The 26,071-nt window shown below is 47.4% G+C and overlaps 8 protein-coding genes across 8 annotated transcripts; 3 read left to right on the top strand and 5 right to left on the bottom strand.

Annotated features, from left to right (window-relative positions):
* Positions 1-3,430: 3,430 nt before the first annotated feature.
* Positions 3,431-8,917, bottom strand: EV420DRAFT_1508128 (pyruvate carboxylase). Its single transcript, XM_060471425.1, has 28 exons — positions 8,610-8,917; positions 8,460-8,558; positions 8,296-8,408; positions 8,118-8,242; positions 7,964-8,059; positions 7,474-7,911; positions 7,175-7,422; positions 7,018-7,128; positions 6,897-6,965; positions 6,729-6,845; positions 6,305-6,670; positions 6,170-6,252; positions 6,033-6,118; positions 5,967-5,971; positions 5,711-5,916; positions 5,518-5,654; positions 5,239-5,459; positions 5,144-5,183; positions 5,057-5,091; positions 4,987-5,004; positions 4,609-4,935; positions 4,508-4,554; positions 4,298-4,457; positions 4,077-4,239; positions 4,005-4,021; positions 3,892-3,952; positions 3,771-3,837; positions 3,431-3,714 (listed from the first exon to the last, which is right to left on the bottom strand). The coding sequence occupies exons 1-27, from the start codon at positions 8,757-8,759 to the stop codon at positions 3,791-3,793; spliced, it is 3,585 nt and encodes a 1,194-aa protein (XP_060337907.1). The 5' UTR covers positions 8,760-8,917; the 3' UTR covers positions 3,431-3,714; positions 3,771-3,790.
* Positions 8,918-10,046: 1,129 nt separating this feature from the next.
* EV420DRAFT_1508125 (uncharacterized protein) lies at positions 10,047-12,068 on the bottom strand (the record flags this gene model as incomplete). Its single annotated transcript, XM_060471424.1, has 2 exons — positions 11,518-12,068; positions 10,047-11,468 (listed from the first exon to the last, which is right to left on the bottom strand). Coding segments are annotated over exons 1-2 (1,355 nt in total), but the record flags the coding sequence as incomplete, so codon positions are not given.
* Positions 12,069-13,586: 1,518 nt separating this feature from the next.
* Positions 13,587-15,473, bottom strand: EV420DRAFT_676832 (UAA transporter). Its single transcript, XM_060483052.1, has 9 exons — positions 15,201-15,473; positions 15,095-15,150; positions 14,848-15,045; positions 14,740-14,796; positions 14,624-14,692; positions 14,394-14,570; positions 14,198-14,343; positions 14,025-14,141; positions 13,587-13,972 (listed from the first exon to the last, which is right to left on the bottom strand). Exons 1-9 carry the CDS (start codon positions 15,298-15,300, stop codon positions 13,768-13,770), a joined length of 1,125 nt encoding a protein of 374 aa, XP_060337905.1. The 5' UTR covers positions 15,301-15,473; the 3' UTR covers positions 13,587-13,767.
* Positions 15,474-15,557: 84 nt separating this feature from the next.
* EV420DRAFT_1617393 (oxidoreductase) lies at positions 15,558-16,930 on the bottom strand (the record flags this gene model as incomplete). The annotated part of the gene is made up of 8 exons (XM_060475229.1): positions 15,558-15,671; positions 15,722-15,841; positions 15,956-16,063; positions 16,114-16,150; positions 16,215-16,348; positions 16,402-16,583; positions 16,656-16,698; positions 16,757-16,930. The coding sequence occupies 8 exons, from the start codon at positions 16,928-16,930 to the stop codon at positions 15,558-15,560; spliced, it is 912 nt and encodes a 303-aa protein (XP_060337904.1).
* Positions 16,931-16,941: 11 nt separating this feature from the next.
* EV420DRAFT_1617392 (NCS1 nucleoside transporter) lies at positions 16,942-19,087 on the top strand (the record flags this gene model as incomplete). The annotated part of the gene is made up of 12 exons (XM_060475228.1): positions 16,942-17,013; positions 17,307-17,340; positions 17,413-17,653; positions 17,707-17,853; positions 17,914-18,000; positions 18,054-18,124; positions 18,186-18,295; positions 18,402-18,463; positions 18,516-18,612; positions 18,690-18,866; positions 18,921-18,974; positions 19,028-19,087. 12 exons carry the CDS (start codon positions 16,942-16,944, stop codon positions 19,085-19,087), a joined length of 1,212 nt encoding a protein of 403 aa, XP_060337903.1.
* Positions 19,088-20,217: 1,130 nt separating this feature from the next.
* EV420DRAFT_1617391 (major facilitator superfamily domain-containing protein) lies at positions 20,218-22,008 on the bottom strand (the record flags this gene model as incomplete). Its single annotated transcript, XM_060475227.1, has 8 exons — positions 20,218-20,456; positions 20,512-21,196; positions 21,255-21,275; positions 21,333-21,372; positions 21,422-21,446; positions 21,502-21,685; positions 21,738-21,803; positions 21,853-22,008. 8 exons carry the CDS (start codon positions 22,006-22,008, stop codon positions 20,218-20,220), a joined length of 1,416 nt encoding a protein of 471 aa, XP_060337902.1.
* A 564-nt stretch (positions 22,009-22,572) lies between these two features.
* On the top strand, positions 22,573-23,686 carry EV420DRAFT_1260415 (uncharacterized protein; the record flags this gene model as incomplete). The annotated part of the gene is made up of 9 exons (XM_060467006.1): positions 22,573-22,632; positions 22,688-22,725; positions 22,778-22,816; positions 22,875-22,913; positions 22,972-23,026; positions 23,078-23,211; positions 23,266-23,379; positions 23,435-23,509; positions 23,557-23,686. 9 exons carry the CDS (start codon positions 22,573-22,575, stop codon positions 23,684-23,686), a joined length of 684 nt encoding a protein of 227 aa, XP_060337901.1.
* A 364-nt stretch (positions 23,687-24,050) lies between these two features.
* On the top strand, positions 24,051-25,928 carry EV420DRAFT_676821 (uncharacterized protein). The gene is made up of 11 exons (XM_060483051.1): positions 24,051-24,453; positions 24,501-24,566; positions 24,620-24,750; positions 24,800-24,839; positions 24,891-25,016; positions 25,077-25,139; positions 25,204-25,272; positions 25,328-25,389; positions 25,442-25,502; positions 25,561-25,622; positions 25,679-25,928. The coding sequence occupies exons 1-11, from the start codon at positions 24,377-24,379 to the stop codon at positions 25,903-25,905; spliced, it is 984 nt and encodes a 327-aa protein (XP_060337900.1). The 5' UTR covers positions 24,051-24,376; the 3' UTR covers positions 25,906-25,928.
* The last annotated feature ends 143 nt before the right edge of the window (positions 25,929-26,071 follow it).

Below are 26,071 nucleotides of genomic sequence, written 5' to 3'. Positions count from 1 at the left end.
CAGATAAACACCGATTCTACTCAGTTTTCATTCAGTTCCAGATCTTACTGCGGCATGGTCTCCGCCGTCCGGAGAAGATCAGTTCTTCACAACTCGCGGTGCGTACCCAGGCCTGTTGAGAATTCGAAGGTGGGACCATGAGTAACATTCACACACCATCAGCTTCCCTGTTCATGAGTAGCAAATCAGGAGGTCTTCTTGGTCTTCTCATTCATTCGCACCCAGGAATAACCTTGGCTACGGAAATATGTGCTTAGTACCACCCTAGAGTTAAATATACCACGAGACTACGCTACGGTCCACCGCCTCTCCGTGATATTGGGACACTAAACAGCAACACCTACCTTCCTACTTACATACCTCAACAGCATGCCCATCGCATCAGGATTCTTCTCACGTACACCATACTCTGGTCTTCTCTCTCGGTGGTGATGTACAACTCTTGCCCTTGGAAACCGACGACGCCGTAAACCCGAATCACGGCAAGCCCAGCAATCAGTCTAGATGCCATAAGCTCCCCTCCGCACACGTTGAATGGGTGTACATTGTTGATCCATATGTCCGCATACAGCTACAGAGTTAGAACGGCCTATACAAGTTATCACCCACGTCCGCGATATCGGGGAAACGGGTGCAAATCTTGGTGTACAAAGAACGGAGCTACGTGGAGTGATCGTGGGACTTGAAAAAAATTTCAAAAGAGCCCCCCCTAGTGAGATCTGAACTAAATCGAAGAAATCGAGACTTGATCGAGAAATTCAAAGTAGTGTGAGAATGCATGGCATTCTGGATGGATCAGAATGGTGACATAAGGACTCGAAGGGTGCTTCAATTGTACTCTGCTCATATGGAAAGAATTTTCAGCTGTTCGTAGCCGATATTCCAGCATGTCTGTGTGAACCCTCCCAGTTTTACGCAGACGGAGGGATACGGGAAGAGATCTTGGTGATCCGGAAACACAGCCACATGATCCGATCGTTCGCACGCACATTGCTATTTCCAAATACAGAGGTACCCTCCTATTTTCGCGCCCCATTCCTCTCGATAGCGATTTACACAGAACCACTAGAGAATGTCTGCCTTCTAAACGGTTGATAAAACCAACAGAAACCTTGTCTTCGAATTTCGGTTGGATGTGATTTTTTCTCAGTGGCGTCCGCTGTCCCCCGAATGTACAGCTTACACAACTTTTCACCGTTGTCGATTTCCTCGGAATAATCGTACTTTACCATCTTCTCTGATCGAAATAAAGTTGCACAGACCAGGGTACTTATCCCATGTATGTCTGTAAGTGTGTCACATATCACGCTTGCATTCCTGCCGTTTGAAATATCAGGCATAAATGAACTTCCACGAATCGAGGCAGATCTTTCAATTTAGGTTTTCTCGAATATGATCATTCCTCTGGAGGTCTCCGAGCTGCAGCTTCTATCTATCTGGCAATCGCTACCAGAATTGGATAGCTCAAGGGCTCTATCTATATCGTCCAGCCCGAGAACTTGGGCTCGTCGTGAACTGGTGTTGTCCAGGGGATGAAGACTACTTTCATCTAGTATCATTATCTCACTTTGCTTTACGCAAGATCCGAGCCGAATCTGCCAAACATACTAACCCTGGGCCCGGTAACCTTTTGAAAGATTGTTTGTCCAATACCAGTCAAGTTACAGATTGTGTATTCCGTAATAGTGGCGAGTCCGGTGAGTTGTTAATGTACGAATGCGAACGGTTTTTGAATTTAGGATGGATAACAACCAATCTTGACTATCTCGTGCTCACCATAGCCGTACTTTTTTATACTGGCCCATTTCAATTCTATTCAAGCGGATCCTAATGACGACTGTGGCAGAGTAGCGGCATGAACTATGGCACTCATTCTCGGATATATTGATCATGGTGGTACTGCCGTAAAATCCTTCCACCTACTTCGTGTAGAATATATACATCACCGCTAGCTATCGCACTCATCATAACAACGAAACACTCCCAAGATGCTCCAAGGCTAAGCACTACGGGACCTGCGTTTCCATCAGCGTTGGAACGTTATAGATTTGTTATAAAACACGCTCCGCCCACGAGCCGCAAGAGGACTTGCGTAGTAAGAAATAATTCCGCTCATACTACCGATTGGGATATCCGAGTTGAGCGGAGAATGGGTTGAAGTTGCAGGTTGTTGCAGGCGCTCAACTCGAAGACAAATTAGACAATCAGGCATATCGTCATGCTGCTAAGCTATCAGTTATGAAAGTTCTGCAAGATCTAGATAGATACTACATAGCACCACTTTTTGAAGAGATAACCATCAATATATCATAGATTGTCCGTGCTCGACTTTATAAGACAAAATACAAATGAAAGGACTTATACTGCCTAGCCTGAACCTGAGGTATGCGCCCCAAACTCAGCCCCCTGATCAATGGCACAGCCACGATCGGTGGAACTTTTTTCACCTCTTCCAGCCTCTTCCTCACCAATCACACACGTTTGCATATTATTTGTATTTACTTAATGAATTGTACCGCGTCTACAGACCCCACCCCGTCCCTTCTTTTCGAATATTTTGTTACTTCTTCACTACAAGCTGCATCTTGACACGGGGACTCGGAGAAAAAAGGTCAATTTTCACCTGATGAAACTCGGATGTGACTATAATCGAAACAAATTACTAAGCTTCTTCTATTCCTTCTAAAGGCTTTACACCTAGCACAGGATCCCACATCTCCTGCGTAAATTTTTCCACCCACCTGCTCCGTCGCTTCAAAAACAGCTAGCGTCAAGGCGCCGCGGTGTGGAATCCTCGAGACAGCAATTTAAAGTTTGGTCTACACATATACTTACTTAGATTCTCCGTGGTTTCCACATATTTCTGTCACCAAACTCCACTCAGGTACATAGATCGCTGAGCTGCACATTTTCCGCGGGCGCAGCTTAAGCTTTGAAGCTGAAGCATCCAAATACAATGCGATCCAGTCTCCTAAAAATCCGTATCTCCAGTGCTGATATCACGCACGCAGGGATTCTGATTGTGACTTCTGATGCTCCCTGGATGTCGCAATACTCCTTTCAAGGTTTGAACAATGGCTAAGTATCATTGGACCCTTTTCTTCTTCGGAGACTTGCAGTTCCCCTAGGCTTCCCTGAGATCCGTGGAAGTATAGTCGTTGGCTGATCTAGGGAGATCGATTCACCCCTTTCTCTCCATGTGCGGTGTGGCCTGCAATGCCACCTGCCTTGCGATGATCGTTCTCTACGCTTCCTATGACCTCAGTCTAAAACAAGACGCGAAGACGACATATGTCATTGGATCTAAAATTTGCCTCGATAATCAACCTGAGAATCACTTAAGGGGAGGAACTTTATCTCTTTGGAGCTGAGTAGTAGCATGTTTGTTACCGGAAGATAATCATGTGGACCATCCCTCACTTTAAGTTTGAGAATGACCATGTTCTCACGCCTGAAACCCGGCAAGATAGAGAAAGCGGAATGCTTCACCAAACGCGCAACACATGACAGCCAGAGCAATCAGCGAAGTACCAATCATCATGTCATTAGACACCGGTAAGTCCGTCGTTGTGACGCAATCCTCCATCCTGACAGAAAATGGCATGGCTACTTGCCTGTGCGATGACAGACTAGGACCGTATGCTTTAGACCAAGAAAGAGATTTTGATTTCGGCACATTTTACAACAAGGTAGCTAGGGGTACAATTCGTCTTTCTATAGAAAGCTGACATTAAGCTTGTTTCCACCATCATGGTATAAATTGGACGCACCTACTTCTCTATATGATGGGTTAGTGTACAATTTCGACGGTGAGATCGCCTTGGTTGATGGAGTCGCCTGCACGAAGAAACCGTTAGCTCAGGCCAACCAAAAGAATGACAGATAACATGCCTTCTTGGACAACCACCCGCTTGACGTGTCCAGAAACCGGCGCGGTCACCGCAGATTCCATCTATTGTCGTTTGATCAGCAAAGTGTTATAAGTCGTCATGGATTGCACTGACCTTCATGGCACTCAACACTGTAAACAGGTTCCATTCAGCAAGCGGATGTCTTGGCATATAGAATTCACTCACCGCAAACGGGGTCGCCCTTCTTGATCTCTTGGCTTTCCTTCACCCTTACCTCCACCACGACTCCGGACATTGGAGCACCAACGGAACCTGGGTCCGTAGTGGCCTTCTCCCGCGACACGGTTTCAACAGCAGAATTCTTATCCTCCACGGACACGGCCCGAACCTGAAATAGACCACAGCACGTCAACAGCACGCCGTCAGCCAAGAAAAAGTCACAGTACCTCTCCATTCACTTCGAACCAAACGTCGCGTTGGGCACGCCCTTCGACTACCGGTCCGACGGCCATAAGGCGGATGATCAAAGTCTTTCCCTTCTCAATAGAGATGTGCATTTCTTCGCCAACATCCGGGCGACCCAAGAAATATCTCGTGGGAATGACACTGGGGAAGCGAGTCAACAAATGCATCATCAATTCATACCAGGGACGCACCTCAGATCACCATACTTCTCAATGAATCCCTGATACTCCTCGAAGACCTAAATGACCTGGTCAGCACATGTCTCCAAAACACGAATCCATCAGCAACATACTTTCGGATACATCACATACGAGGTAACATCCGCGTCTGTGATATGTTTACCGAATTTGCTTCGTAACTCCGCTTTGATCTTCTTGAAATCCAGGGGTTCCATAGTTGCGCCCGGACGTCCGTCAATTCTGGGCTTATTCCTAATGATTTGAGTGCGCAAAGGCTCGGGGAATCCTCCCACAGGCTGTCCAAGATAACCCTGGAAGAATTCCACGACTGATGAAGGGAAGTCCAGATGCTCCGCGCGTTCGAGAACATCTTTCTTGGTGAACGAGTTGGAAGTCATCCATTGGGCAAAGTCGCCAACAACCTTTGATGATGGTGTAACCTTGGAGGCAGTTAGCATCTGTATTCAGGCCAAACTGATGGTACCATTAACCTTAATGATATTTCCGCACTATATAAATCACTGGTCAGCGCATGTTACCGAGAAGATCATATCAATTTACCAATTCATTGGCTTCAATGTACTTCTGCTTGATGACTGCACGATTGTTAGGACATTGTCTTCTGAGGGACGAACAGAAACCACTTGCCGGTCCATTGTGTCCCCAAGCCGAGCTGAGAAGCTTGGAACTAACACATGACCATTTAATCATCACTGACGATTGAAAGTTTAACGAGTGCGTACCATGAGGTTGGTATATTGACCACCTGGCATTTCGTGATCGAAGACACTCGAGTCGGATGCCCTGACGTTAGCTTCGAAGCAACTGTACAACATACGAACTTGACTCCAGTACAAGTTGAGTGCTTGAATGTCTTCGAACCGAATGCCGGTACCAAGAGACGTTTGCTCGAGTGCCATACAAATGGCACCCATTGATGGTTGGGACGTCAAGCCCGACATGCCTGTCGTACAGAGAAGGCCTCAGTCCAACTGTGCGCCATCGAAAAAGTAAACACTGACTGTCTATAGCAACGTCAACAACATCAGCACCTGCCGCAGCACAGGCGATCATGCTCGCAGCAGCGATACCCGCGGTATCGTGAGAGTGAACATGGATAGGAAGATCAGGATGTCTTTCTCTGATGGCACCAATCAAGCTTGAGAAAAAAAATAGTGAGCAGACAGTCCCCTGTATGAGCTCTGATGGACTCACATCTTGGCGGCCTCGGGCTTCAATAAACCGGCCATGTCTTTGACACCAAGAACATGAATTCCTTCCTTGACCAACTGATCGACGAAGTCGAGGTAATATTTCAGGGTATACTTGGTCTCCGTGGGACTGGCAACATCTCCACTGTAGCAAACGACAGCTTCACAAACACCGCCGGCCTTTTTCGCAGCATCTATGCCAAGTCTCATCTACGAGGAGGATCAGAAACGGACCCTTTCTATGAATATCGACTGCTTACATTTTCTATTGTGGAAAATAAAAGACATCAGTGAGTGAACGCACACGATTGCTATAATAAACCTACCAAAGTAGTTCAAGGAATCGAAGACACGGAAGATGTCGAGGCCGTTCTCGACAGCCTTCTTGGAGAAGTCGTAGATAGCGTTATCGCTGAGAAACAATTCAAGTTACGACATGGGGTACGATTGTGAAAATACACACGGATAGCTGGTGTAACCTACTCCATTGGCCCCACGAACGAGAGCTTGGAATGGAATGTTGGGAACGAGCTTCCTCAAAGTCCTCTAAATGACCGACATTATTAGCGCCGACTCCCTGGAAACTCTATAAACTCACCAATCGCTCCCATGGGTCCTCGTACAGGAACCTCATCGCCACGTCGAACGTGGCACCGCCCCAACACTCCAAACTGTAACAATTGGCTAGCGCATAACTCGTTTCCTTGGCGATGTTAACCATATCAATAGTCCTCAGACGGGTAGCAAGTAGAGACTGGTGGGCATCACGCCAGGTAGTATCCATGATGAGAGTTCCTGGATATTCGCGAACAGCCTTCGCGAATGCCTCTGGACCTTTCTCGACGATGATGTTTCTCCAACCAATCTCACAAGGATATGTGGTATCGAGGGGTGCTCCATTGACAGGGTCTTCACGGTTTTGGAATTTAGGGATGACGACATCGTCTTTGAGACCTGGTTCACCCTTCGGAAATCCGTCGTCAGTGGGTTAATCATGGCAAAATGAAGGAAATGGTACTTACGGTCTGTCCCTTGATAGAGCTACCATTGACAGCAAGGTCTCCGAGATAAGCAAGCAACTTTTGGGCACGGTTTTGGCTTTGAACCAGCTTGAAGAGGTCGGGGGTATCGTCGATGAACTGAGAAGAGTTTTGAACACGTCTGCAAACCGTCCACAGAAATCATCTTACCGTGGTCCAGGTCTTACCGCCAATGAAAACGTCATGTGTGAGCAGTCGGAACAGGAAGGGAATGTTCGTCTGGACCAAACGCTTTATTGAGGCAAATTCAAATAAGCACATCGGAACAAACCTTGACACCACGGATTCGGAACTCCACAAGGGCACGGAGCATCTTTCGTCGGGCAACTTCGTATGTCGTACCACTGACCGTGCATTTTACGAGCAAACTGTCATAGTGAGGCTGAAAACCAGTGAGCTACATTCCAATCACACTCCAGTGTACTCACAGTGATCTGGGCACCGGCAAAACCTGATGATGCATCGAGACGAACACCGTTACCGCCTGCGCTTCGATATACTTCAATTTTTCCGGTATCGGGTTGGAAGTTCTGCGCCGCATCTTCAGTAGTAACTCGGCATTGTATAGCGAAACCACGTTTGGTGATTGCGTCTTGGGTAAGGCCAAGCTGTGGCAATGTGGCACCCGCCGCAATTTGGATTTGGGCGGCAACGATATCAATACCAGTGATCTCCTCTATAGATAACATTTAAGTTGGATCAACAATTTCAATAGTAAATGACGCACCAGTGATTGTATGTTCGACCTGAATACGCGGGTTGATCTCGATGAAGTAGTGTCTTCCCATCTGGTCAACCAAAAACTCTGCCGTTCCCGCATTTCTGTACCCTACGCTCTTGGCTAGCTTGATTGCGTCGGACAGAATTGCCTGTCTGACTTCTTCGGGGAGATGAGTTGCCGGCGCCACCTCCACAACCTTTTGATGCCGTCGCTGTACAGAGCAATCACGTTCAAAGAGGTGGATTGTGTTACCCTGAGCATCGGCCAGGAGTTGGACTTCAATGTGACGGGGGCGTTCGAGGAAACGCTCAATGAACACAGTTCCATCACCGAATGCGGACTTGGCTTCGCTAACGGCACGTTCGAATGCAGACGCAAAGTCGGATTGTTCCCGTACGACACGCATACCACGACCTCCACCTCCCATGGCTGCCTTGATAATGACTGTGAATTGTGATGAGATATTTCCCGGTCATACGTAAGGGAAAGAACGGACCTGGGAATCCGTATTCTTGAATGAATGCAGCACCCTCTTGGTAAGTCTCGACGGGTCCTGGAGTTCCGGGAACAACAGGAACACCACATTTCATAGCTGTTCGACCGTCAGCCAGAGAATTAGTAGCCAAACGCGATGAGAAAACAAGCCGTACCAAGCGTTCGGGCTTTAGTCTTGTCGCCAAGGCCATCGATTACTTCTGGAGAAGGTCCGATGAAAGCAAGCCCAGCTTGTTCGACCTTCCTTGCAAAGTCCGCGTTTTCAGAGAGGAAACCGTAGCTGCGATCGATGATAAGAAAATTAGTATTACCAGAAAAGCTGAAAGGGCGTACCCGGGGTGAATCATATCGACGCCATGTTCCAACGCGATTCTGATGATATCGTCTTGGGCCAAGTACGCACCGACGGGAGTTAGACCCTTTCCGACTTGGTAGGCTTCGTCGGACTGAAAACGACCCTAAGTGAAACTTCCAAACGGATGCAAAGGAGAGTATACCTTCTGACGATGCGCTGATAAGCGATCCTCATACGAGTAGATGGCGACAGTGTGCATTGCCAGCTCATGGGCAGTACGGAAGACACGGATGGCGATTTCCTGGACATGCTAGAGTATAGACGGAGCCACTGAAAGAATATAAGAACATACGCCTCTGTTTGCGACGAGAATCTTGGTCAATGGCCCGGAATGACCAGCCGACTTTCTCCTCATCGTCTGGATGGAATGAACGGGGGTACCCGGAGCGCTGGGGGTGCCAACGAAAATGTGCGCGAGCCTTGGGGGATGAAGGGTGGTCATGGTAAGGAATCAAGATGGGAAAAGAAGGAAACGACGCGTTGAGGGAGAGGTAAAGGCGTCTCGAAGGCGATGGTAGATGATGGTGGTCAAAAGGAACTCCGAGACACCGTTGGGGGTGATATGCTATCGGGCCTCGTGTGGCAATACTGATGGCGATCTGATCAAAAATATGATCTAATATTAAAAAATAAGGTCTCTCTGGGACAGCGTCCACTCGCTCGACGGCAATAACGCGGTTGCCCCGCATCATCTCCACTTTTTGCCAAGTTTGCGTCCGTACCCGTCTCTGCTGCCCGGTGCATTACTATCCGACATATTTACGCGACATGAGTGTAAGCGAAGCAACAGGCGAATCGTATTTCCTAGGGGAACCTCGCGGTCCGGACTGCCCATTATCGTGCTAAACATCATGCGCAAAGCCGCGCCGCCGTTAGGAGTATCTCGCACGTCCTTCGGGTTAGCTGGGGTCAGCTGGGGATCGATATAATTATTTACGGAAATATTGGGGTGTCGCAGCTTGCCCGATACAGACTCGGAGAACTACCCTACTTTTCCCGTCACGTCGTGCCCTCAGGGCAAGGAACACATTGCATCCTCTTCAGGGGATTTCAGAACGACGCGCTACTGTAAAGTGTGGTCGAGATAAGTATCGAACTTCAATGGTTTCGCACGTTGTTAACTTGGTGGAAATTTATTACGGCGTTACTTAAATAAGAATGAGAAAGATAAGAGATAAACGGTGTCATATGAACCCGCCATACGCGACGTTCCAAACAGCAATGTTTTGGACCCGAATACTCCGTCCGGGAAGGAAAGTACATGCCTATGCATGCCAGTCGACGCCGAGCATTGCTTGGCTGACAACAACGCACGCGTAGGCGATGACAGTCCTTCTCCGGTGACGACGAGAAGGGCTTGGGACTGCCGATGATGCCTCACCGTATAGAAATTCCACTTCACCGAACAGCTGCGCAAGCTACGGTATTCATTAACCAACGATTTGCTTTGAAGATTGTTAATAACGTTGAAGCGCTAATTGGTCACCTTATGGTTTAGTTCCAACATATGATACAACACAGTGAAGCATGTCAACCTCCGCGTTTAGACATTTGTAATGGGACCGCCGTTTCGTGAGTTCCCCGCCTCGATCCAATCTTTCATCCATTCTCCTGATTGACTAGCTCACAGCAACACGGAATCTGACCGCGTCTAGCTCCCATAACGTTAACGTAATCCCTCCCATATGCATTGGACTTAAGTCTTCCCCACGCGCAACGCCGCGAAGGATTCAAAAGTGGCATAAATGATATAGATGACTCTAATGAAACATACTTAGCTCGGCTGCCAAAGATCGATAGTGTCTGGGTCGACGTCATGCCCGTAGGTCCCGTAATTTATACCTCTTTCGTAACATTTTTTATACACGTTCATTCAATCCTACTTAGCAACCCTAAGATTAGACACATAATCGTTCCAAGGCAGTGCGATACGCATCGATTTTCATTCCAAAGTCAACGTTTGAATACAGTGAAGGCCATCCAGGCCAATAAACAGGATCTAGGATAGATATAGATACGTTTCGGAGGCTACAGGGTTAGGGTGAGGTGAGCGGAAAAGCTATGGATACATATAAGATGTAGCGGATAGATATGCTATAACAAGAACAGCAATTGAAAGCAAGGATGAACACATGAAAAGAAGAGGGAAAAAAGTCCTTGTGCGTTTAATTATTGCCAAATTCACCGAAATCAGGTACGGCACCCATCGACATATCCTCAGCGCTAAACAGGATATCGCTCAACGAAAACCTGCCGCCAGTGACAGCCATCCTCGACCACTCGTCACTAATATCCTCCCAAGATCGTCCAAAGTGCGACGAAATGGAGAGGCGCGTCTCTTGAGGCACCATGGTCACGTCATGTATGTCTGCAAGAGACATTCTCTGCTCTTTAGGCATCCATCCGAAGGCTGGCATCTGAGGCTGGGGAGCGTAAACCGGCAACTCCTCAGGGCCTGGAGAAGAAGCTTGGGAGGAACTGCCTTGGGATGAGCCTTGCGAGGAAGAATAAACCGAGGAGGGAGCCAACGACGGAGGAGGATAGTCGAATGGACCCACGTAATCGACTTGCTCGAACGGAGAGACTGACACATGATGGAAGGATGGAGGCGGAGGACAAGTAGCGGCGAAGGGGTTAAGGGAGGAGAAGAGAGACGTGTTAACTTCGGGTAGGGCAGGCGGTAGATAGTTCGACTCGAATACCGGAGGCGGGTAAGGAAGGTAAACAAATGGTTGAGTCGAAGAAGGACGACGAGGAAGAGAATCCGAAGACAGAAGGGACGGAAGTTGGATAGGACCGCCCGCCAAGTCAAGTTCAGGCGGGACGCTCGAACTCCTACGACTAACCAGTCCCAGAGCGAGCCGCGTCTGATCCAATTGACGCACAGCCTCGGCGAGTTCATCACCCTTCTTCCCATCGAGCAAGAGTGAAGCAACGTCCTGACAGCGCTTCTCGTCAACCTCAACTGGGCGCTGCTTAGGCGCCGCCTTCTTCTTGCTCTTGGTGGACTTGGTCTTACCCTTCTTGTTCTTATTGTGTACGGGGCGGAACTGATAAGTAGGATATTGTTTTTTATGGCGAGCTTTCTCTTGCCGCGCACGGGCTTCCCATTTTTTCTTCTCGTTAAGAGGTAAGCCGTGCCAGATGCCGCCTAGAGGGACATGAGATAAATGAATGACAACAAAAACAAAACGCCGTACCAATGATTTTAGATAAGCTCCCGTGATTCGTTTCGATGCTACCAGGGACGTGCTTTTGGCGCACAAAGTCAGCACGGAAGAGCATGAATGCGTTAGCGGGGCGTGGGATGTGATTGGGGTCCTTTGACTTGGGTTTTCGCTTGGACTCTGGGCGAGGCTCTGTGCTCGCCGGGAACAACATAGAGTCTTCATCTTCATCACCCATCGCAGCATCGTCATCATCAGGTTGGTCGTACGAGACGGGGGTCACATTGGGTGCGAACGATATCTGCTGAGTCGGCTGACCTTGTGGGCGAGTACCGTAAGAACCCCGCGATGCTAACGAGCGCCTGCGAGAGGAACCGAGGGAGATGCTTAGGCGATGGCGAGACATGTTGTCAAGAGAAGGTAACAGAAAGAAGGTGAACAGACAACGACGGGCGTAAAAGGGCGAGGGCTCACACGGATTGGGGGATCAATGAGTCCGATTGTTCTCAGCCTTTATACTTTCTGTTGCCTGACATCAGACCCCGGATACTTATTTGATCTTCTTCGGCATCGCTCGGCATCACCATTCTCGATCTCACCGATCAATACTCGATCCAAACGAAAACACATCCAAGGACATTCAGACATACCTGATACGTATTTCCTTGCCAATAATGGCCTAATTATCTGTTGGTCTTGGTCTTTGCAGCCTCTGCAAAGTTCCAACGTCCCCCATACAGATGTCAGGGTCCTTCCCAATATAGTCTCTACTTTGTGCATCCAAAATAGGCCAATCCCTTATGCCCTCACACCGGCTTCCATTCGTATCAGAAAATGACCGATTCATATTCCTCGACGTGCCTCTGGACTTTTTCGACTGGGGGGTAGGGATATCGTTGAGAGCCAGGGCTTCCTTCTTCAATAACATGATCTTTTGTACACCTCAAGTAGGCTCGATTACAAGAAATTGCGTCTACAATGACTCCCATAACGCAACACAAGCCCAGTACAATGTTCTCCTTTTCAGAAATCACACACGGATCTCCACGTGTTATCTCGACCTACTTCTAAATGCATGCGACTCCGGACCACCATTCGCACTCGGCATTTGATCCTTCTTTGAGGCCTTGTATTTCTTCTCTACTTTGCATTTGATTTTCTCAGCGGTGGTATCGAGGGGTCCTCTCTTTCCCTTGTTTTTCGGGCGCGCACAGGTCTGTGTTGCGATAGCTCACGATGCTCCCGCACGCCATCCTCGGTTCACATCAACGATCTTGCGACTCATTTGCAAACAAAAACAGGGACGAATTTCTGCGGCCCCATTGTCCTAGCTTCTGTCGACTATCTTGGGACAGAAATCAGGCATCGACAGAACCCCTAAATGCTCTTGCATGGGGGAGTCTGAAGCAAGGACACAGGTACTAGATTTTAGCTCCATCTAGAGCGCAAATAATTTTTACCACGTTGTTATGGGCTATGGCAATCACACGTCATTCTTATTTACAGGTTCACGTACAACATCGATACCCTTACAGGGCACATTTCACGGTGATATGTGTTTATGTCAGATTTCCCTAATTCGATACTTGTACGCGCGATTTATACAACGATTTCACACTCTACGGCTAATCCTTTCGATATCTACCACACCTACCATCCCTCTTTGAATCTCCTGGATCTTGCTTCACGGAATACACACCTCGTTTTAGCAGGTAGTAAAACATCTTGATGACATAGTAACTTTGTCACCAGATCCCATCAAAATGGCATCGGGTCTCTTCATAGCAAGGGGTACGGATCTTAAGTTCTTCTGAATCGCGACTGCATCTTGGCTCCGACTGTTCAACCGCACATGTCCCCAGAAACGCGTCTTGCACACTCTGTATTCATTGCTCAAGTGTTTGAGACAATCAGAGGACATACCTCAACGCTCAGAATGGATCAGATGCAGATGGTTGGTGTAATCTATGTCTGTAGCCTCATTGATTGGACGAGCAAGTAGATCCTTAGCTGTGGTCCTTCGAAGACAGTAGAGTTTCAACTACAGAATCCACGCCGTCAAACACCTAAAGAATCTTAGGTTATTCTGGTTGAATATAGTTCGTTATGCATGATCCTGCAGGAGAGAAAACAAAGTCGTGTCAAAAGATCTACCTATCCAATTCAAAATAAATACTATATAGTGTCTATATCTCACCAATGTGTCGCGCTATAACTATTGATTGCAGTAGTGACCTACCCATACAGATGGATATGCACAGCTCTTGTCTACCAACCGCGAACTCACGGTTTGCGATTGGCCAAAGGAATGATCGAATCGCCTTGTCCCCGAAGCTCTGCCTTCTTCTGGTTGTTCTTCGCCACTGCATAAAGGACACCAGCAAAAAATCCGACGCCAATAGCCGATGTAGATCCTAATGTCACAGGGTCTCCGAAGAATAGCATCCCAGAAGCTGCAACAGGGAGTTTGTTTAGAGCTCCCACCATACTGTTGACACGTTATATGAGCAAAACATCAGCGCGAAAGGAGATATTTTCACCTATACGTCGTACTACTGGTTGTTCTGATACACCAGGCGGTAGTAAACGAGATGCCAACAGCCGCTGCGCCTGAAAATGCAATGGCTAGTAGCAAGACATGCCGTGTATTTTCTGGGCTACGAAACGGCAAGTGTCAGTATTGTGATACGTACATCATGTCGGTCGGGCTCACAAGTTACGAGTAAGACTTTCGGAACCCCAATCCTCTACGACCAGAGAAAAGACCAAGAGAACTGGTATTGACAAGAGATTGGAGTAGAACATGGAATCCCAGTCAGAGAAGCCTGTTACTTTAATTTTCTTGCGCATCGTGAGGACCTAGACTAGCACTGAGAACTCGAGACATGTTGTTTGGGAATAACACTAACATATGCAGCACTCGTTAAACAGTTGACCAGCATCCAAAAGTAACCGATGTTCAAATGGTGTACGGCGCCGGTCATCGACCTCAAATTCTCCAAGCTAACATCGCTGAACCCCATAGACGTGGTATCTCCCATGGCCGTAGATACATCAGACCAAGCAGCTATTATGGAGGATACAACCTTCACGGACAGTTATTAGATACACTCAATACGTCGAACAGGACAGGACTTACCATGAAGATAAACGAGATAAATGTCAGCCCTGTCACCCGTCCCCCAAACCATAGGACCTCACCGTACGCCTAGCAGACATGTCAGAAACATAAAGAAAAACCATCGAGGTCCTTACAATGAGTATGATCGTCAAGTTCTTGAAGATAGTATATACTGGGATCGAGAGAAATTGCTTGAACGTTCAAGTTAGGAAAAGATTACAACGACACTTCTTGTGTCTCACCAAGCTCTTTGAACCCGTGTATATGACAAAGACGAGCATGAAGCTAATAGGAAACCACGCCTTTGCATCTTGCACGTCAAACGTTCGAAAAGAGATGATTCCAAGTTTTTTCACGGCAGTGACACATGCAACACACACAGTCGACTGGATGCAGAGTAGCAAGAAGTTCATCGAGAAGTTAGCACCTGACACAACAAACTATCATTTCTCTCAGACTCAGTCATACAAGAGAACCTGGCCGACAGACCTTGTTCACGAGGGTCATAACGATAGAGGCACAACAATAGCAAGCTATGGGTGGAACTACAAGGTGTGGATTAGCCAGGCGAATTGAAAGAGAAGGAATGACACACTTGAAGATGCATGTCTTCCTTCGCTAGCGCCGCCATTGGCAATGGATTTTCTCATCTCAACCACGTCTTGTTCCAACCTGTCCTCGGATTTCCCAGACATAAGCGCTGTTACTGCCTGAAAGTCGTAGCGTCGAGAAGAAAAACGCGTATCTGTCGTGAATTATGAAGTAAAGCAAAAAGAATGTTTGTCTATGTCCCCCGGAGGGATGAAAAGGATAGAGAAAAGAATCAAAAGACAACGTGGAGCGCGCTACATCCATTTCAGATAAACAGCAACATACATCCGATGTACGTCATCATCTTCAACCTCACAGTTTACTACTTACGGCAAAAACTACTTGTAGATATCTACCACCATCAGACACCAATTTCACCTTTGAGGGCCTGCGCATAATACTCTCCTGCATTTATTTTCTCGTACAATGACTCCCCGAGCCCAGGGATGCATTCAATCATGGCTTCTGGATCAGGCTTGAAATTTTTGAGGAAAGAGGCAACGGTAGGCAACAGTTTAGACTGACATTACAAAAATACGCCACAGAGCGCCGAGTCGGCGTTTTCAAAGGGTCCTGTCCAGGCTTCAGTGGGAGAACAGCATGATGAACGGTGCTTTTGAGCAGGTTGTTAGACCGTCGCGTCAGCTGTTGCACTCAGTTAGCTCAAGACGCAACGCAGGCTGCATACACATCATGTCTCCAACCTACGTTACCACGAAAGTCAGTCGTCAGCTCAAATGAAGGAAGAGGGAGACTCACATTAACAACGAAAACCTCTGATCCTGGGTTAGGTTTTACATCGACCCATGAACCGTCTGGTCCGGATACCTGCAGCCTGCCACACATATCTTGCCATAGAAGCGTCACCTGGTGAGTCATTGAAGAAATCATCGAAGATAACACGAATCGATATTTACAGTCCCGAAATCTGTGTGCGCACCCAGCCGGCTGTGGCTTCCAGTTCGCAAGGCGGATAATGTAAGAGGCTAATTAATTCTCAGTCAGTGGCTTGAAGTACCAAAAGACCATGGGTTCACCGGAGGGCATGACAACGTGTAAGAAGAAGTCTATGTCCAGATTGAGCGAGAGTGCGAGCAAGGCCATCATACGCAGGTGCAATTCATGACAAGCAACATGAAACGTATTCATCGTCTATTCTCCATTAGTCATCGGCACTAGTGATAGGTAGGTCGAGCAAGACTTACCTCTTTGAATCCGGGGATGTCGTTCTCATTAGGCCAGTGCTCTGGGTAAAGTGGGTCTGAGTCGTTTCCAATCTCAAATGTCTCTTTCTGGTCATTGGCTATTTCTCGTTCGGTGGCAATCTTGGAGGGTTCTGCGCTCAAGGAGGCCTGCTCTCTACCGAAGGACAGATACCCTCGATTGGCTTTGGACGACTTATAAGCCACCGGGAGAAAGCGATATATCATCAACAATGAACTGAACACTGAACACTTACAGTTATCCTTGGTAGCTTGTGGGAGGTCGAAGAACTGCTCATTCTTGCGTTTAATCTTCCATTAGAAGGCTGAAAGATTATTGGAAAAATATAAGACTGACGTATTGAAACACCTTTTTAATCAGCTCTGGAGCTACTAGGCACTGCCAGCCCGTGATGTAGGCGAAGCCAATAGTCTCATAGGCGTTACGGAGTTCAGCAGCAAGGTCCTTATCCTGCTCGAGCGTGTTTGTGCCTGACAAGTAGTCCGATAGGTCTATCGTTAGAAGAGACATAAGTAAGAGATATGGCTGTGTTTACAAGGAATACACGACACTTCAGTGCTAGTATTATAAGGCGACGAGTTGTTGATGATAAGGTAGGTGGATAAGGAACTATCGGAGGGTCGGGATGGCCGCGGGTAGCTCCGCCGCCGATCAGTCGTCCCTATCCTAATCGTTATCTCGACTTTTCACTGTACCCCTCCGCATCATCTAATAAAACAGACATCTGAGGCACTTCAGTCAGTATTTCTGTCGTGTCACGCAGCCATCACTTACGGCACTGACTTACCTATGGCATTGTTTAGACGCTTCAATTTTCAAAACTAGTTCTGGTCATGATCCTGACTATTATCCCTCTACTACTAGAAGACCTCGCTTCTTTTGGAAGCTCCCAAAGCAGCAAGGGGCATTGGCGCCCGAAGGTGTATGATCGAATGCGGGTAAGAGCTTCCTATATTCCAGTGTACACTGATAGTAAAATCGAGCGCTTTCAGACCTAGATCCGACCCCTCCTTCCGCTCAGAACTGGGGCGTTTTAACTTGGTGGACATTCTGGCTCAGCGCAGTTGCCGACCCCGCCAGTTGGCAAACGGGAGCTAGTATTATCCCCCTCGGTCTCTCCTGGAGGGACGCTATTACGATATTGTTCGTCGGGAACATCATCATCGCAATACCCATCATTTTGAATGGTGTTATAGGCAGTAAACTGCGAATCCCCTTTGCAATTGCTGCGAGGTTAGCTTTTATCTACATAGTGTCTCTTTGCGTAACTGATGAAGTACGCACAGAGCAAGTTTTGGAGTTTATTTCTCTATCTTCGCCATAGTATCCAGGATTGTACTTGCCTGGTTCTGGTTCGGAATCGAATGCTATAACGGAGGGTCTGTAGTTTCGCAAATGCTTAGAGCAATGTCGCCTTCCTACGACAATATCCTGTGCGCTGATATTCTCCTCTAAGCTTGCAGAGTAATTTAATTAACATGTACCTCTCCAAGCAACTATCCCGAGTCGGTCGGTATATCCACTAAAGATATGTGTTCTTACTTCCTCTACGCTGTCATTCAACTGGGGTTCCTCTGTATGTAAGCTTTCTTTGTCAAGTGCACAAATCACAAGAGACTAATGTACGTTTTAGTTCTCCATCCCTGCGTTACTTCCTTGCTGCTAAGACAATGATTGTGCCTGCAGTATCATTCGGTATGATGGGTATGTATATATTTAAGCTTCCCCGCACATCAGAGATGTCAATCTCTATTTTTATCGACAGGCTATCTGGTGCACAAGGCTGGCGGTGGCGGGTCCCTTATTTCACAGAAATCAACATTATCAGGAAGCGCATACACGTCCGCTTGGCTCCTTTGTTTTGCCGCCATACAGGTATGTCACCGCTGCCGAAGCTTATTGGACACCCACCTCATGACCTTGACAGGGCAATTGGGCAACGCTTGCATGAAATTCTCCGGACTTTACAAGGTACTCGAAGGGTACTCGCTCTCAACTTACTCAGCTTCCGGCTATCCCGATTTGTGGGCTCTTCATTACTGTGTCAGTTCTCCATGTTTGCCGAATCCTGAGCGGTTCTTATACCCATATGTAGATGCGGGATTGTGCGAGCGAGTGCGAGCCAAGTCATCTATGGAGAAGCCCTCTGGAGTCCTTTTGACATTCTAGCGCCATGGAGTTACCGAACCGCTGTCTGGTTTTACGCCTTTGGATGGATCATCCTAGGCACATGTCTATCTTTCTCCAACGCCGACGCCACTCGCACTAGGGATCCATTGGATCAAACATCACGGCCAACTCTGTCAGCACCGCTAATGATCTCACTTCGCTATTCCCAAGATACATGAACCTTAAACGCGGGCAGCTCGTAACAGCGCTTATCGGAGGATGGTCGATGGTCCCGTGGAAGGTTCTCGCTACCGGGGAAACATTCTTGACATTCATGGTGAGTACGTTGTGCGTGATGGAAGTATGGGATCTCATCAAAGCACATTTTCAGTCTTCGTACTCTGTCATCATGGGTCCCATCTCCGCACTCACGGCCGATTATTGGGTTCGTGATCTCCGCTGCATAATTGTCTTGGTCTGTCTTTATGTATTTTCCAGTTCGTCAAACGTGGGGCATACGACGTCAAAGCTTTATACGATCCACACGGGATCTATTGATACAATAACGGACTCAAGTAGAGAGCCTTGTTAAAACGCTAGTGTTGACAATAACGCCGAATCTTGTAAGACTTCGGGTCCGATTTATTTTTCACTGACTTTTGTTGCCTCAAGCCTGGGATGATTAACGCTGTCAATCCAGACATCTACATTGGCAACATATCGTGGTATTATGCTCCGGGTTTCATTACAGGATGTAGGCCTATTCTCTTTCTTTTTGTCTAACGTACAGCCTTCTGATGCTTTTGACTTCTACTCTCGCAGACATCCCGGCTTTCGTCGTTTACACGCTACTCAATAAACTGTTCTCCCATACTCCTACACTGATTCCGAAAGCTATCACCGCCGAGGACTATTACGAGCAAGAGAATTTTGAATCTGCGGAGAAGGAGAAGCAGAGTGATTCGAATATCGTTGTCTTGGCAGCCTAACAGCTTCTCTTCCACTACCCATATTTATTGCCTTATTATCTTGAGTTGCTCAATGGTTCAAATCCATCCCAAGAACAATAGTCATCCCTATAATTGTCGGGACGGGTAAGCGGTCACCTGCAACACCTCTTCGGTAATGAGATAAGGCGAGTTATCGGGCTTGAACGTTAAACGCTTTCCCACGTAACATAAAGCGACACGTGTGTGCGGTGTCAATACGCTAAGTATGTCAGGGAAGGAAGGTTGTTTTATTCGATGCAAGGCATGTACTGTACATGTAGTGATCAAGGTTCTTTACTTCCTACCTCGGAATTTCTGACCCACCGATAATGCGCGAATCTTTGTAAGCTCCCCTGAGTGAAAAGTATTATCACCGTGAACTTTCTCATAATGGAGCCTCACCGAAAGATGTCGTGTCACAGGTTAAGGGCACCATCTCGCCGATATGAAATCACAAGTGACAGAAGCTTCGTTGTAGTGCCTGGATGCTCAATGTTGTCCGCCACAGAATATAGGACTTACCCAATACGCGCGAGAACCAAATGAAAGGCTCAGCGGCGGCGCTAACCATTTCCGGATGGCGCTGGGCTTCACAAAACGTGAGTAGCATCAATCAAGATAAGAAAAGGGAAAGAATAGCAATGCAGATTCTATTTCCATCTGCTTTTTTCATGTCTACGAGTCGTGATATCCCCAAAACTACAACCGGTGTGGCAAGAATGAAGCAACCACCAGTGACGCACATACCGTCGCAAGCAGGACGTAATAAACCATGTAACCTCCTAAAAAGCTCTGCTTCAAAGAAAGGGAAAAGAGTGAATTAGCAGCTGCGGGCCCGATGGCCCTGCAGATGCTGACTGCCATTTGACAAAGCCCATTTGTTGCACCTAATGACGCTCGATTCGGCGAGGCGGCAGCAATATAAATGAAGACAGCGCCTGAGTAAGATAGAAATTAGGGATTTGCGATATGAAAAAGGGACACTGAACGCACCATACGACAAGCTAATGACGATCGATGATACTATCTGAACGGCAAGAACGACCCATACCAGCGTACATAACCCATATGCTTTCACCAAGGTGCTGATGACAGGGAATGACACAAAAACAGGAATCGAAGACGCCATCCCGATGAGAAAAGTAGTCTTGGAGCCCAGGGTGTCGTTGATTCGGGCGAAAAAAAAGATCTGGAATAGACCGTTAAAAATGCCGTACACGGAGAGGACATTCCCAATGATTGCAGGAGACAGTCCGAGGCCTCCGAGTTCCACTGGCATCGACATAAAGACAGGTTGAATAGCTTTAAATGCGATCTCGACCAAAGAGAGACACGCGTAATTGGCACCGGCGACGAGAACTCGTGGAATGAGGAGGGAACGCATAGGAAGAGGTTTCTCATCGTCGCTAAGCTCAGGCGTTGTCTTGTTGGCATCCCGATTATTTGATGACTTGAAGAATAGACTGGAGACGGGCTGCGGGTGTTCGACAGTTTCTTTGAGATACTTGTATGTGATAAGCCATGCGACTGCAGAGAAGCATGCGGGAACGGCGCAAGGGAGAAAGTACGGATACTCTTTTAAAAAATCAGAGTTGCCGAAGAGGCTGGGGAATTGCTCTGCCGGGCGAGCGAGGGCTCCGCCAATGATGGGTCCCAGTGTAGCACCCGTGCACCAAGACTAATTGAAGATTAGTTGCAGATTTTGATTCAATAGAGTATGCCCTTCCAGCACTTACAATCGGAAGGTAAGCGTATGCCTTGACAAGGAATGAGTCAGTCTAGAGATAGAAGAGGACATTATACGAGAGACTGACTTGGGATATGTTTGTCGCATCAGTCATTTCTGCCATCATACTGCGACATGTCAGAGGTAACGACACCCGGAGGTTGATATAAAAAACACCTTTTTATAACACCAATGTTGCCGTCTACAACGTAAGGGCGAGTCAGAAAAAGAATATGTCTCATGTGGAAAGAACATACTAAGTGCGCCGTTGAGAGAGCGGCTCAAAACAAGACCCCAGAAGGTCTTAGAGAGACCGAAGCAGTACATCGAAATGCAGAGGCCAAAGAGCCCAGTCAGGATGACAGGCTTGCGTCCAACACGGTCGGAGATACGACTCCATTGCAGTACGGTCATTGATTGGGTCAGAAAGAAAAGGGATTGCTAATGGTTTTTTAGTCGCGCGAAGATTAGAAGAGAGAAGCGTTCCACTTGCCATGACCCCCACATAATATCCGACTTTGGTCTCGTCACCATGGGTGATTCCAATGTCTCGAATGAGCTAGAGAAGGGGTTACACACGACTTGAAGATGAAGGACAAACACCTTACTTGGGGGGCAAAAGGAAAGATAACTTGGGAGGTGAGAGGCTCCGCAAGCTGGAGGACGAGGACAATGCAAAATTGGAACCAGGGAAGAGGGGTTCGTTTTGGCTTGTGCTGGGGACGGAGCAATGGGGATTCCTCGTCGACGAGCGTGACGGTCATGACGATAAGAGGGAAAGAAAGGATGGGGGCGGCACTTGCGGCCCTCAGTATTTGAGGCAAACAAATTTGAAGGCAATAATGAACCGGCTCGTAAGTTCCGTCTGATGACTCGCGTACTAGGGTCTTTACCTAATATCATTAAATGAGTCATACAAAAGGTACGATGGGTGCTCAATATTTTCTCGAGTCTTCATTGGTAGAAAAGGACCTAATCGACTGATTCCTGTAAGAGACAGCTCAGTTCATCCGGTACAAAACACTGGCGCAGCGGTACAAGTTGTAAAACGTAGGAAAATACACCCGGATCTATTGCCGTCAGATGACAGTCATGAAATCGGCCGATAGGCCAGCGAAGAGGGCATTTGAAACTCCTGATAGGCAATATTGGGTGTCAAGCATGCGATACCGGGTTATCTCGACGTGAAGAATGCGAGGAAACGAAAGGAAGAAGGCAAAGAAGGCGAACGACTGGCCTCATGGAGAAACGAGAGGTCGTTGCCAAGCACCAGCATACACGGGATTAGCCTACCACCACTCGTCACCTGTGCAACGGCCGCAACTTCAATGTCTCCCTCATGGCTCTCTACTGCCGCCTCCATTGGTATGGCCGTCGGACCTCCTTTGGTATCTCATTGTCTAATTTCACAAATATTCTTTGCTGGCTGACACTTGACGCTAGGTCTACGCAGACCAGGCCGCCTCAATCATCCGTAAACGGTCAGCGTCCTTGCACACATGGATGGTCTTGTGAATTCGAACTTGTTTCTAGGGATGCAACCGGCTTTTCTCGTGACGTTTGCGCTATTTTGTCTGTACCAGCCTCTTCTCGACGCCATCTGGTCCCTGACCGTCTTCTTTTAACTCAGGTTGCTGGCCAATATCACTCGATGCTTCTTTTGGCTGGGGTATGCTTCTTCTGGGCCCTGGCTCCCTGTCCGCGGCTAGATCCTTACACGCATGCAGAAATCATTTCGAACTCGCCCTTCTTTTACAATCTGTTCTCATGATATTGGCCCAGGTCCGTACTTCGCATTTTAATATTCTACGTTCCGTATTCAATCCGACCTAGCTCGCCTTGCTTTACATATGTATTCGCTACCGTCCCACAATCAGCCCAGAAAATTTCGGCACTTCCACCAGGCCATTCTCATTCTGGCAGTGGTCGACGTATACTCAATACATCGAATTCCTCGCCGGTTTTATGTACGTTTTCTCCCTGTATCACCTTAGCGAATGACGACTTACGGTGATTCACAGTTTACTAGAGGCAATTTTATTTCTGATATTAGGACGTTCAGATCTCTTCGTGTCGCTGTTAGGTTTCGTCGCACTGGGACTTGAGAGTACTCTACCTATACCTCAATTAATTAGGTGAGCTCCACTGTAGTCATTTGTTCTCTCGTCCTGACCCGCTATCTTCATTGAGCAATTTCAAGCAACGGTCATTGTATGGCTTCCGTATGTCAACATTAATTGGTTGGGCCGGAGGAGACACGTTCAAGTGCGTAATTGCATGTTGATCATGTCCCCCTCTTACACTATCACCAGAGCTGTCTATTTTTTCCTGCAAGAGTCACCTCTTCAGTTCAAAGTCTGTGCTATCTTCCAGCTATCTATTGACTTCGGTAGGTCGTCGATGGAAAGTCCATATGTCGCGTATCTCATGCGACCTGTATAGCTATTGTCGTACAGCGGCTCTACTTCGGAAACGCCCCGCCTCCAACTGTATTGGTTGATGACGATGATCTTGAGCAGGCTCTCGCATTGGCAGAAGAATGATAACAGTTATAGAATCTGTGCGGGAGATTGGCGATTGGATGATGTACCAGTCCTTCAAGACCTCGAAGACCTCGACTGCTAATGTTCAGAGGGGTTATGTTTCGACCGACGGTCACCAGGTACGTATCCAGATGTGGTCCCCTCTTGTTGCCGGGTATCTCTATTTACATAACGCGGTTAGCACACGTTGTTCCTGTATCCAGTCGGCCAATCATAACTAATACTATTACCTTCGTACCCCTGCGCCCTGGATTGGAACATCAGCCGGAAGCGAAAGCTTCCGCTTTATGAGTTATGGCAAGATCAACCAGCTCCACGCGCTCACACGGATTGTTTGACGCCTTCTAACTGAGCAGCTAGTCAATGTTAGAACGCTCATTGTCATAAAGCTCTCGACTGTCTTTGCGTTCAGGGTAGACGGTTCCGCGTGCCTTCACAACCTTCCTCGATTCAATTGTGATCGGGTGGCCTGACCTCCTAGATCAAAAGGAAAAACCCCATCGCGCTCTCCTGAGGCTGCTGTGCGATTTAGAATTTAAGTTGAACTACCCGAACCTATACGTTCCCGCCCTCCTTCTCTTATCTCACCATGTCAGAAACATCTGTGGAGTCTTTGTCAATGGAGACGGTTCTCCGTCTCGGGACCATAGCGATTTGCATTTACGAGTAGGTGATCGTGTTTCGTGTCAATGCATCGTTGATCCCTCTGTTAGTTATATCAGAACTCTTCCAGCTGAGTACAAATTCTGGCGGGATAAAGGGCCACAGATTCGTCCCAAGTTGGTCCATCCTCGTGTTCCGAACGAAATAAGATACTGACCGAGTCGTGCAGCCTCGTCCTCTTCGTCCTTATTCGCTACATCAGTGTCACTGTATTGGTTGTTAGCAACGTCGGATACTTTTCACATTCCTTCGGGGAAAAGTCATGTCAGAGGTACTACATGGTCCCCGTGGTCTTGAAAGGTATGAGAAAACTTGACTTAGCCTTGATTATCAATTAACGGGATTGTAGCCCTTCAGATGACCGTATGCCAGTTCATCCTTGGACTACGGTATGCTATAATACCATAAGTGCTTCTGCTCTTTGTTAAAATATCAGACAGAACATACAGCATCTCTCGACGCTCACAGCGGATCAAAATATTTCTCATTGTCGTGACAGTGATAATCACTTTACTGGAGTGGTTCACAAATTTATACGGCCGTGTCATGATTCGAACGGACGGAAGGTGTGTGCTTGAATATATAATGTTGATCCTTCCTGATATGGGATACGTCATTTTCTCCAGCTGCACATCGGGCAACGACCCTTCAAAGCTGGTGAACTGGACATTCTACATCTGGGCCATGCTGTCAGTTACCTATTCCCTTTCTCACACATACGCCACAGCAGTTGACGAGCAACTTTTCTTACAGTTACGATATGATAACTCTAGGATTATCCACATACTTCCTGGTCAAATCCGGTGGCTCCGGACTGTCCTCGTAAGTGTTCAGCCGTCCCTTCCGATAACTCAAAATACTGAAACTCTGATCTTAGTATGACCGGTCTAGTGAAAGCCATGGTTGTTGATGGCCTTGGATACATCGCGCTCCTTACTAGTACGTGATCGTTGAGTTACACCATGGATCCGATTATAATGATAGGTTATAGTAACGAACACCCTAAACCTTATCCTATACCGGGCCTCCAGTCTCAGCGCCCAAGCTGCTGCGTAAGTTCCATGTCAGGAATCCGTCTAGATTGCGTTTCTAACAGATCCGATAATTCAGCGCAACTCTCGGCATCGCTTTCACATGGATCATGTCGCAGAACATTCTGATAAAGACTAGAGGTGGGTGCAAACGTATTCATCTCACAGCATTATCTCACGAAGGGCTTTATGATCAGACGCGGGTATGCGTTCGTACAAGAACCATCAGCCATCGAGTGGACGCACACCTTACAGCAGATCCGATGATCAAAGTCCAGCAGCCGTTGCTGTCACAACTAAAGGCATTGAACTCGAGGTACAGGTTACGATCAATCGCGAGCAGGATATCGATGAGCCTGGAGTTAAGTGGGATGATTCGAGATCAGATGTAGAGAGTCAGAAGATGAGCAGGATTACTAGGTGAAGAAGACACAATTAGACCTCTCGACATGACATCATTTTTTGGGTTTCATTGAACAGTTATGAGGATATCACAGGGTAAATACATAGATCTATATACATTGATTACATTTAGAAAGTAATAGCTTTGGAAAAGGGATACCACGCCGCCCCATGAAGTTCTGAAGCCT

Source organism: Desarmillaria tabescens (genome assembly GCF_030435595.1).
Source record: "Desarmillaria tabescens strain CCBAS 213 chromosome Unknown EV420scaffold_3, whole genome shotgun sequence".
Lineage (NCBI taxonomy): Eukaryota > Fungi > Basidiomycota > Agaricomycetes > Agaricales > Physalacriaceae > Desarmillaria > Desarmillaria tabescens.
Note: the sequence above shows the minus strand (reverse complement) of the source record. Positions and strands in the feature narration are given on the sequence as shown.

Bases quoted from the DNA above. Each gene is read 5' to 3' on its own strand.
- EV420DRAFT_1508128 (XM_060471425.1), bottom strand. From the start codon at position 8,759: ATGACCACCCTTCATCCCCCAAGGCTCGCGCACATTTTCGTTGGCACC. The intron at 6,671-6,728 runs GTAAGTACCATT...GGATTTCCGAAG, and splicing joins GCTCTATCAAGGGACAGACC to GGTGAACCAGGTCTCAAAGA. The intron at 6,253-6,304 runs GTGAGTTTATAG...TCGGTCATTTAG, and splicing joins AGGACCCATGGGAGCGATTG to AGGACTTTGAGGAAGCTCGT.
- EV420DRAFT_676821 (XM_060483051.1), top strand. From the start codon at position 24,377: ATGTCAGAAACATCTGTGGAGTCTTTGTCAATGGAGACGGTTCTCCGT. The intron at 24,840-24,890 runs GTATGCTATAAT...AATATCAGACAG, and splicing joins CAGTTCATCCTTGGACTACG to AACATACAGCATCTCTCGAC. The intron at 25,017-25,076 runs GTGTGTGCTTGA...CATTTTCTCCAG, and splicing joins ATGATTCGAACGGACGGAAG to CTGCACATCGGGCAACGACC.
- EV420DRAFT_676832 (XM_060483052.1), bottom strand. From the start codon at position 15,300: ATGTCTGGGAAATCCGAGGACAGGTTGGAACAAGACGTGGTTGAGATG. The intron at 14,797-14,847 runs GTGAGACACAAG...TGAACGTTCAAG, and splicing joins ACACGGGTTCAAAGAGCTTG to CAATTTCTCTCGATCCCAGT. The intron at 14,142-14,197 runs GTGAGCCCGACC...GCCGTTTCGTAG, and splicing joins GAAAGTCTTACTCGTAACTT to CCCAGAAAATACACGGCATG.